At 33.5% G+C, this 11,357-nt stretch overlaps 1 protein-coding gene across 1 annotated transcript; it reads left to right on the top strand.

Annotated features, from left to right (window-relative positions):
• The first annotated feature begins 5,615 nt into the window (after positions 1 to 5,615).
• On the top strand, positions 5,616 to 11,026 carry LOC124540774 (BUD13 homolog). Its single transcript, XM_047118483.1, has 6 exons — positions 5,616 to 5,809; positions 6,403 to 6,586; positions 7,305 to 8,442; positions 9,171 to 9,264; positions 10,130 to 10,314; positions 10,782 to 11,026. The coding sequence occupies exons 1-6, from the start codon at positions 5,709 to 5,711 to the stop codon at positions 10,952 to 10,954; spliced, it is 1,875 nt and encodes a 624-aa protein (XP_046974439.1). The 5' UTR covers positions 5,616 to 5,708; the 3' UTR covers positions 10,955 to 11,026.
• Positions 11,027 to 11,357: the final 331 nt, after the last annotated feature.

Below are 11,357 nucleotides of genomic sequence, written 5' to 3'. Positions count from 1 at the left end.
TGAATTCTGCTTAATGTTTCCATTTTAACCAAATCAATATATATTTTTACAATGAAATCAGATAATTTTTAACTTAATATAATCTTATACTAACACTTAACAATTGAAATACTTAAAGTCCCTATATAATGTGACAAAATTTTTCTAAGTCCAATTTTTTTTTTAAATTTTTCTAAGTGTTTTTACATGTAATGTCTAGTGGAAATCCGGCATAGGTTCCCCGTAGTATCACTTTTTAACGAATTATTCTTAAGTCCTAAACTACTTAAACTATCTTGAAATATTTTACAAATCCGGAGTTAACTTTACTACTATTTGCACTTTATTGGTAATCTCACTGCACTATTTCTCGAAGTTATTAATGAAACAATAGTACTCACGATTTTCCACGAGTTCACTCACTACTCACTTCCCTTTGATGTTTGGGTTCCTTTTATTGTGACTTCTCATCCGCTTTTCCGTACTGATGATGATTCTTGTGATATATTTTGCTGCCTCACCGCGTCTTCCAACACTGTGTCAAGAACCATACACCACCGTAGTAGGGGCTGGAGAGGTGCCCATATAACTACCAGAGGGCACCTCTGTTATGCTGTCTTCCCAATCCTTCCTATTTCTCGAAGTTATTAATGAAACAATAGTACTCACGATTTTTCTTTAGGTCTCTTTCGTTGGGGCGATACATCTGAGTCATCATTCTTGTTCATCCAATTTGAGGTATGTTTTCTTCTCCGAGGGCTACCTTCATCCCTTTGACGGTGCCTATCACTATTTTGTACTGCCTTTTTAGAATTCCTCGGTGGGGAAGGATCAGAGTCATAATTTTTATCTTTTGATTTATCTTTTCTTCGAGGTGGACTGAAATCACTATCACTGTCTTTATTATTCTTGGAACTTTTCTTCTCATCTTTCTCAGAGTTTTTCCTTGGTGGTGAAGGATCGGAGTCATGTTTATTATCATCCTCAGAGTCACTGTACATTTTCCCGAATACAATTTCATTTTCTTTCGCAACTTCTTTATTATCGCGTTTAACTTCTTCAATTTGTAATTTACTGTTAAAGCCGTCCTTATCCGTCCGAAATGTTTTAGGTACTACAACAATAGGCTCAGTGCCAATAAAGTTCGTTCGTTTATTTTAAATCTATATTACTTACTCCTAAAAACTTAACTTAAAATAGGCTATTTGACTGGTTTTTAAAATCCATTTTATATTATTTAGTAGAGGTTAAGGAACCCAGTAAAAGTTGATTTTTTTTATTTCTAGTACATATTTGCCGAAAATATCATATTAAAAATTCCATATTTAAGTAACGAGCGAAAACGATACTTGGACAATATGGCGCTGCAATGGGGTCGGTGACGTCACTTTGCTGTATTTTAATCTGTGGTACATATAGTAGAAAAGCAAGGTTTACAAGATAGTGACTTCATCATAAGCCCGGCCAATCAGGAGCGTTTCGTTTGAAAAAATGCATTTTTATTTATTGATTTTTGAATAAATAAATTATTATTTTCAAGTTTCGTTAGTAAATAACCATTTTTAAACTCATAATATACACTGATTACAATAATTCACGATTTATTTTTCGCATTTTCAAATAGCCTATTGTAGTAATTGGCAAAACAACTCACATTCAACCAATAAAAAGTATATCTGTAATAAGACAACACCGTATAAATGGCTTTATTCTACATAAAATAGTACATAGTTCTTAGTGTGACATAATGACATTAGTTATAAAATAATATAAAGTAAAAAAGTTCAATATTACTACATTCACCCACACTTTAATTTAAAACATAGTCTTGTAATCGCGTAGGCAGTCTACGCTCTCTGTTTGACCTACGCGAACTTGTTTCCTCTTCCACAGATGTGGAGCGGTTTCCTTCAGGTAATTGCTCTTCTGTAGATTCGTAATTAGAATCTGATGTATTATCATCCCTGGGTGAATTTTGTTCATCATAACTCGGTATTTCATTTTCAATTAATTCATTAAATTCTCTTTGACTTTGGCCTAAAGGTGCTAAGTTTCGGTTTGAAACAGTAGTTCCAGTAGAACCATCCGATAGACGTATGTGAGAATAATTAGGATTAACGTGAAGCAATTCTACCTCTTCAACTAGTGGTTGATATTTATTTGTGCGATTAAATTTTCGCATTAAAGCATGCTCCGAATTTATCAACCAACTAGGTACAGAAACACCATTCGCAGATTTTCTTGTGTGCATAAACATTCTTTCGTGTGGCGTGCAATTTGTAGCAGTACAAAGAAGAGAGCGAATAGAATTTAATGCTTGAGGTAGAGCGAATTCCCAATTCTCAATGGGCATGTTTTTAGAACGTAATGCTAATTGTACAGCTTTCCATAAAGTGGCATTAAGGCGTTCTACTTGACCATTACCTCTAGGATTGTATGGCGTCGTTCGACTCGTTGCAATTCCACGATTATATATAAATTCTTTCAAATCTGAAGACATAAATGCTGTACCACGATCAGAATGTATGAAAGATGGCATACCGAATATAAGAAATATTTCGTTTAGATATTTAATTACAGTTTTTGACGAGACATCGGCACATGGAAATGCGAATGGGAAACGTGAGAATTCGTCAATTATAGTTAGTATATATTTGTTCTTTGTATTACTAGGAATTGGTCCTTTAAAGTCTAGACTTAATCTTTCAAATGGAGTTGTAGCTTTGATTATGTTTGGGCTAGGAATAGAATTCCGTACGTAATTAGGCTTTATTTCTGAACAAACACGACAAGATTTTATCATATTTCTAATTTCCTCTATAGTATATGGTAGATTCTTTATTTTTATCCAGTGAGCCATTCTTGTAACTCCAGGGTGACATAAAGCTTCATGTAGTGAGATCAATTTTGTATGTTGTGCTTGAGCTGAGCAACAAATACGTGACAATGCATCTGCAACGTCATTTTGCTTACCTGGTCTATAAATTATATCATACTTAAATGGTGCCAGTTCTAAACGCCATCTCTGTATTTTTTCGTTTTTAATTTTATTTGTCAATTTATTATTGAACATAAATGATACGGATCTTTGATCGGTTATAAGTCGAAAAGGTTTACCAATAAGATAATGTTTCCATTTTTTTAAAGCTTCTACTATGGCATAAGCTTCTTTTTCAATGGCTGCATGATTTTGTTCTGTTAGATTTAATGTTTTAGAAAAGAATGCGACAGGTCGACCATCTTGAGATAAAACAGCAGCGATAGAATGGTCAGAGGCGTCGGTCTCGACAGTAAGTGGAAGACTAGAATCAATTGCATAAACAGCTGATTTAATTATGTCTGTTTTTAATTATTGAAATCTTTGTACTAAATCTTCAGAAAATGGAAATATTTTATTGTGAGATATAGCATGAATTCTTTCAGAAAAAATAGGTATCCACCGACTGTAATGTGCAAACATTCCAACGATCCGACGTTGCGATGGTAAATCTGTCGGTGGTGGTAAAGACGTCAGAGGTCGAAGGCGATCAGCATCGGGTCTTATAACTTGGTCTTTAATATTATATCCTAAAATATTTATAGATTTTTGACAGAACTTACTTTTGTCCTTGTTAATAGTGAGACCATACTTTCTAGCTGCAGCTAAAAATGTTTCTAAATTTTCATTGTGTTCGGTTAATGTCTTACCACAAATAGTTATGTCATCTAAGTACGCAAATGTGTCTTTGAGTTTTTCTTCTTTTAACACCCAGTCAATGGTTCTTTGAAAGCTGGAAACACCATTAGTAACTCCAAAGGGAATACGTCGGAATTGATAGAGATTCCCATTTGCTTCGAAAGCTGTATATTGTTTTTCTTTAGTTAGTATCGGTATTTGGTGATAGGCACTTTGTAAATCAATTGTGCTGAAGAAAGAATATTTCGATATTTGAGAAATCATTTCTTCTATATTGGGAAGCGGATAAGCATCCAATTGCGTATATTTATTTATTGTTTGTGAATAGTCTATGACAAGACGTTTCTTATGATTTTCATTTTTTGTTATTAAAACCTGAGCTCGCCAGGGCGAAGTACTTTCTTCAATGATACCTTCACTTAAAAGCTTTCTAATTTCTTGAGTAATAAATTGTTTGTCATCTTCGCTAAATCGGCGAGACTTTATTGCTATTGGCTTACAGTCAGAAGAAATATTTGCGAATAAAGGAACGGCAGGAACCGATGCTTCTGCTACGTTACAAACTATTATCGGCTCTTTAGGTCCTCCAAAAGAAAATTCCAAAAATGAATGTTCTTCAAGTATATCGTGACCTATAATCAAATCAGCACAAAGGTTTTTTACAATTAATAAATTTAAGCCTTCATATTGGTGATTTCCTATTTTTGCTGATACAATAGTTTTTCCTTCAACTAGTGAAGTGAAATTAGTCGATGCTATAGAAATAGTTTGATTACTAGGCAATCACTTTAATCCACAAAGCTTAAAAAAAAATTCATTAATAAAGCTCACAGAACTTCCAGTATCAATTAACGCGTGTGCTCGAATTCCCTTTATGTAGGCAGGCAGGGTTGCTTTTTTTAACGAGCTTGGAGATGCAGCAACTATGCAAGCAGATGATTCGTGTTGTTCAGTTGTTGCTGCATTATTATATATTTTACTGCGACAAACGTTAGCAAAATGGCCTTTCTTACCACACATTTGGCAGATTGCGTCTATTGCCGGACAATTTTTGCGAATATGAATGCGATCACCGCAGAAAAAGCATTTCCGTTTATTAAAAGATTCATTTGAATAACTTTTTGTACTATCATATTGAGATGATTCTGAACGCACTAAAATATTATTCTTCTTAGATTTATTATTTTGAATAGCATTTACGCTAATATTAAACTGCTGTGAACTAATTTCTGCTATTTCTAGAGATAAAGCTTGATTGTAAGCGTCATCTAGTGACATGTCTAAATTTTCTAGGAGACGTTGTCTTATTTTATTAGATTGTATTCCAGATATAAATGCATCACGTATATTATCATTTTTATTTGTTTCTGCGTCAACATTTCTAAAATTACATTCTTTTGCTAATTGTTTCAATGCCTGTAAGTAATTGTCTATCGACTCTTCAATTCCTTGTTTTCTCGTTGCTAGAGCATGTCTTGCTAATGTAATGTTTTTAGGTTTTATAAATATTTTATCCAATGTAGCTATTGCTGTCTCATACGTCGAACATTCGCTGATATATGTATATACATTAGAAGATATATGATTTATAAGTAAATCAAGTTTTTTATATGTAAGTACCTTTTCTGACACGTGAGATAAATCAGAAGCCGTAAGAAAGCTCTCAAATGTTCTTTTCCAATGTCCCCAATGTTGCGCTGCGGAACTATTGGAGGGATCAATTTCCAAACGATCAGGTCTCAAGTATTTATCCATTTTGTAAATACATTTAAATTTTATGTAGAATAATTTGTAATAAGACAACACCGTATAAATGGCTTTATTCTACATAAAATAGTACATAGTTCTTAGTGTGACATAATGACATTAGTTATAAAATAATATAAAGTAAAAAGGTTCAATATTACTACAATATCTATACTCTGTTTTAGAGACATCGTTTTAAACGTCAAAATGCTAGTCAATTTCTTGCGTCACGTTGAATTGACACAACGCGTTATTTTCGTGATTATTCCTTAGTTTTATCTTTACAATATAAAAGAAAAAACGAGAAATGTCTGCGGCAATAAACCAAAAAGCTTACTTACAAAAATATTTAACTGGTCGATCAGCTGAAAAGAAGAAAAAAAAGAAAAAAACTATCAAAGGAAAAGGGTAAACTTTCTTGTTTATGTTTTATTCATATACGGTATTATTACTTTTCAACGACTTGTAATACATATCTAAACAAAAATATAAGAAATTAAACAAAAAATACAGTCACAATTATTTTACAAAATGCTTAAAATGAATATATAATAACCCATATCTGCCTGAGGTTTATTTACGCTAATAAGAGTCAAAAAAGGTATTGTAACATTATAGGATCAACATATACATAATAGTTTATATTTATAACATTAGTGTGTGATGTTTAATGTAATAATTTCAATTGAGTAGAAATTACCAATAAAATATCCTTTGTTCTTATCAGTGAAATCATCTACTAATCGTTTTATGCCACACTATTTCCTATTTCCACTAAAAGCATATTAAAATTATTCAACAATCATCATATTATAGTAAATTTATAATCCTTAATAATATACCACCTTAACCTTTTTCATTATAACTAAACCCAGACACAATAACAGTTGTGAAATGCTTATTTAGTTTTTGATATTATTACATCCAAACAGACAGATAGACGAGGGGAAACTTTGTTTTGTAATAGTTAGTGATCATACCAATGCATTATTCATTTTCAGATTTAGAATAATCCATGACGACATAGATCTCACAAAGTTACGCCCGTTGGGTGGTGACGAGCTGGACATATTGAACGAGGGTGAAGATGCACCCCAGGTAGTCGGTATCATTGACGAGAGACCAGAAGAAATCAGGAAATTGGAAGATTTTAAAACATCTTCCAAGTGGAGAGTAATTAATCAGGTATTTGTTTTAATTTATAACAGTTATCACTTTTGTTCATAACCTAGAATGTAAATATAACTTTGAAAATATGTAATAATATCTAACTGTTGCTTGATCTTGGTTCAATTTGAATTCATTTCATCTAATTAATAAATATTTTAGACACTTAAAGAACACACTGTAATAAGTATTAGTAGCCAGTAGCAGGCAACTCTTTTTATAAAAGATATAAAATACTTTATTGCTTATAAAGATCCTACCTGTTGACTTCCAGGCAGGATATATTAATTTAAATAATTGTATTAACTAACATGACTTTGTATTTTTTGAATGTTGAAAAAGAGTATCTACTGAGTTTCTTGCCAGTTCTTCTCGGTAGAATCTACTTTCCGAACCGGTGGTAGCTTCACTTAATTGTCAAATGATGATTCAAAAATGCTTGTAAAAGCCCACTTGAATAAAGTTTATTTTGATTTTGATAATACAACAGTCATAAAAATCTATTGCTTAAATCTATTTGCAATTCAGAATGTTCTCACTTGTGGTCTGTTATTTAATGTAAATATTTGCTATTTAATGCATCTTTGTAGCATTCTTGATGTTTCCAACTTAATGTGAATAACAAAAACCCTCTACTGATTTGTTTTCAAATATTTTTTTCATAAATTAGAAGTGGTGTCATTGCTTGTTACACTTTAGAATAATTAATAAAATGATGATTAAATTTCGTTTACAGGATGACGGCTTTAACAGTAAATTACAAATTGAAGAAGTTAAACGTGATAATAAAGAAGTAGCGAAAGAAAATGAAATTGTGTTCGGGAAAATGTACAGCGACTCTGAAGATGATAATAAACATGACTCCGATCCTTCACCACCAAGGAAGAACTCTAAGAAAAATGAGACGAAAAGTTCCAAGAATAACAGAGACAGTGATAGTGATTTCAGTCCACCTCGAAGGAAAGATAAATCAAAAGATAAAAATTATGACTCAGATCCTTCCCCACCAAGGAATTCTAAAAAGGCAGTACAAAATAATGATAGGCACCGTCAAAGGGATGAGGGCAGCCCTCAGAGAAGAAAACATACCTCAAATTGGATGAACAAGAACGATGACTCAGATGTATCGCCCCCACGAAAGAGACCTAAAGAAAAATCCTCTAAAGCAAATAGAAATTATGATACTCAATTATCTCCACCGAGGAAATCTAGCAGCAGTAAGGTTAAAAGAGAAAGAAAGCCATCCCGTTGGGGTGATTTTGAGGATACACAAGAAAGTATATCAAGGCGATCTAATAGTCGAGAAACTTCACCCAATAGATCAAAAAACAGGTCTCGTTCACCAGACAATAGAAACATACGCAAACAAAAGTCTAATTCTGACAACTCACTCAAGCCTAGAAGTAACGATTATGACTCAGATTTGTCACCACCTCGGAAATCAAGACGACAGTCACCAAAATCGCAGGATTCAGATGTCTCCCCAAGAAGAAGAAAGAAGGAAGACAATTATGAGAAATATAAGAATAGTGATAGAAAAAACATTGATAAAAGGAGAGGGTCGCCTAAGAATAGAAGGCCAGACCAATTTCAGAGGCAAGATAGAAGGACGGAGAGGACAAATGAGAGTGATTCCGACTTGTCGCCCCCAAGAAGAGAAAGAAACAAGAATAGTGGAAGAGATTACAGAAATGATGAGCCTCCACCATCGAATAAGAAAATGGAAAAAACTTTAGACGGCAAGAAAGCTGGCCTGCAAGATGCTGGTCAATTGAAAGAAGAGAATCAAGCGTTTAGAAGGAGAGAAGAAGAAGTATTTAAACACATGACAGATGAAATGTCCGGTAGAAATGCTAAAGCTGTGTCTAGGAAGAGTGAGTACAGGATTTATTAAATAAAAAAAATAGTTCTTATGCCGCTATTGTAAATAAGGTGCTTATTACATTTTATTTTACATTAAAGTATATACAGTGTAAACTCGTTATAACGAAACTCAAGGGACTGAGCATTTTCTGTCGTTATGGAGAGTTATCATTATATGGAGTGAACAAAAACCAAATCGATCGAATCAAAATTGATATAGATAAAATATGCTTATAAATTATTGTTACACATATAGTCCGAATACTTTTTGTGACGTTTTTTGCTATGCCAGTACTTTTTATGTATTGTATTCATATCTAGTGTATGTGGTGGAATCGTCTTCATTAAACAACTTAGTAACAATTGGTTTCGTCCACTTGATTATCTTCTTCATCTTAATTAAAAATAATACTGATTGTATTAGCTGCGAAAAATGCTGACTCTATGCTTCGAATATTAGATAAGATTGGGTTAGTAGGAAAATAAATAGTTACTAACACATTTCTTAATAGAGAATGGCTATATCGCTATAAAGAGTGTATCAATATATGGGTTTTAACGAGTTTATCGTTATAAAGGATAACGTTATAAAGAGTTTACACTGTATATATTATATATAAATTTCCCACTGCTGGGCTAAGAACTCTCAATTTGAGAAGGTTAGGAGCATATTCCGCCACACCCTGAAAATTGTGTATTTTAGGATTAGATAGTTTGTATAAAAATCTTATTATTTCAGGTAAAAGAGACACCTCCCAAGACAGACAGATGCAAAGGGAAAAGGCAGAGAGACAAAAGGAGTTGGACGAGAAATACAAGAAATGGAGTAGAGGGTATGATAAACTTATTTACTGTTATCTGTACAAATTGTATATATGTAAGTAATAGTAACAGAGCCAGTGGTGGATTTACCAATAGGCTAAGTAGGCTAAAGCCTAGGGCGGCATGTTTAGCGGGGCGGCAAATTTAGCCCAATTTCTTATTATCTTACAGATATAAAAAAATAGTTATAATTATATGTATACACATTACTTCTGTAATCCATATACTCGCCACTATATAGCAGGCTGGAAAATAATCTAGTATTTTTTATTATAAATTTTGATTATAAACAGGGTGGTATTTCTGTCAGTTACTACAGTACAGTTCACTCGGTGGTAGGGCTTTGTGCAAGCCCGTCTGGGTAGGTACCACCCACTTATAAGTTATTCTACCGCCAAACAACAGTACTCAGTATTGTTGTGTTCCGGTTTGAAGGGTGAGTGATTCAGTGTAACTACAGGCACAAGGGACATAACATCTTAGTTCCCAAGGTTAGTGGTGCATTGACGATTTAAGGTATAGTTAATATTTCTTACAGCGTCATTGTCTATGGGTAATCAATCAATCAAAATAAACTTTATACAAGTAGGCTTTTACAACCACTTTTGAATCGTCATTTCACTATTAAGTGAAGCTACCACCGGTTCGGAAAGTATGGTGACCATTTACCATCAGGTGGTCCATATGCTCGTTCGCCAACCTATACCATAAAAAAATGCTGTTTGACGGTAGAATATCTGATAGTCAAGACGGCTTACACGAATACACTAAGTTAATTAACAATTAAATGAACTAAAAACATACGATCATGGCCTTTATTCTGGTTAAGACTTAGAAAGTTACCTTAACATTATCTTACTTATTCATACCATATAGGATCAAACAAATCGAAGATCAGCAAGCAGCAGTCCAAGATTTCATACACGAAGCGTCGAAGCCTCTCGCTCGGTACAAAGACGACCGTGACCTCGAAGGTCAGCTGCGTGACGTCGAACGAGCCGGAGACCCAATGCTGAAGTACATAAGAGAGAAGAAGAGGGAGAGAGGAGAGTTGGGACCCGGTAAGAGTTCATAATTACTAGTGTTACCTGTGGTAGAAAATTTCCCCAAATATTTTCCTTAGTCTATTCCTCATATTATTCGAGCCTGTTACATAAAGGTCCTGACCGATTTTGGCCTAAATAGCCATCTGTAAGAGAGACTAGACATTTGGGCCATGTTATTAGTAGACAACCCAATTGTATGGACAAAAACAAGCGTGGTCCATTTTAACCTGATCCCCCATAATCTGACAGCAAAACCCACACAACCGAATGGCTTATATGCAAAATTTCTTCAGGCTTTTTATGCTTAGGGCATTTTGTTACTCTATAGATATACTCAATAGGGTTATTCCCGGTCCGAAGTGAGTTTGATCCCAATATCTTTGTTTTTTGTCTTGGAAGTAGTTTGATCTGGCGACAACTACAATGAGCCAGATTTAACATATAGTCTGTATCTAAACTATTACTTTTGCTTTTTTTTTCAGAAAAACCAACTTATAAAGGCAATTTTCCACCAAATCGTTTTAATATTCGACCAGGATACAGGTGGGATGGTGTAGATCGCTCTAATGGTTACGAAAAGAAATACTTTGACCAGCAAAGCAAGAGAAAGGCTCAGGAGGAAGAAGTATATAAGTGGAGTACAGAGGACCTGTAAATGAATTAAAATGTTTGTAAATATTTTTTTTACGAGCCAAGTTGAAATCTGATATTAAACTATTTTATTTTACCTGTCCATTTTAATAACTTATTCTGTTTGGCATAACATCATAAAAAAATCTTATAGTAAACTTGTACAGATAGTCTAATATAATATATAATAAGCTACATATGATAATAATTTTATAATTAGTCGACGTCCAAGAAACGGCGACATTAGAGGCGTTTTTTTATGGAGTTTATTGCATACTATCTGGAAATTAATCAAAATTAGGTAACATACATTAATTCCAGTCCCAAGCCATTGTTAGACGTTATTTAAAAAAAAAGTTAAAGTTCAATACAAATGCCACCATATAAGAGTTGCCATATTCCAATGAGAAATCTGCACTGGCGTATTT

The sequence above is a fragment of the Vanessa cardui genome, chromosome 26, assembly GCF_905220365.1.
Source record: "Vanessa cardui chromosome 26, ilVanCard2.1, whole genome shotgun sequence".
Taxonomy (NCBI): Eukaryota; Metazoa; Arthropoda; class Insecta; order Lepidoptera; family Nymphalidae; genus Vanessa; species Vanessa cardui.
This window is presented reverse-complemented; position numbering and strand designations above follow the sequence as displayed.

Excerpts from the sequence above, each read along its gene's own strand:
- LOC124540774 (XM_047118483.1), top strand. The coding sequence starts at position 5,709 with ATGTCTGCGGCAATAAACCAAAAAGCTTACTTACAAAAATATTTAACT. Across the intron at positions 6,587-7,304 it reads AGTGGAGAGTAATTAATCAG|GATGACGGCTTTAACAGTAA; the intron begins GTATTTGTTTTA and ends TTTCGTTTACAG. Across the intron at positions 9,265-10,129 it reads TACAAGAAATGGAGTAGAGG|GATCAAACAAATCGAAGATC; the intron begins GTATGATAAACT and ends CATACCATATAG.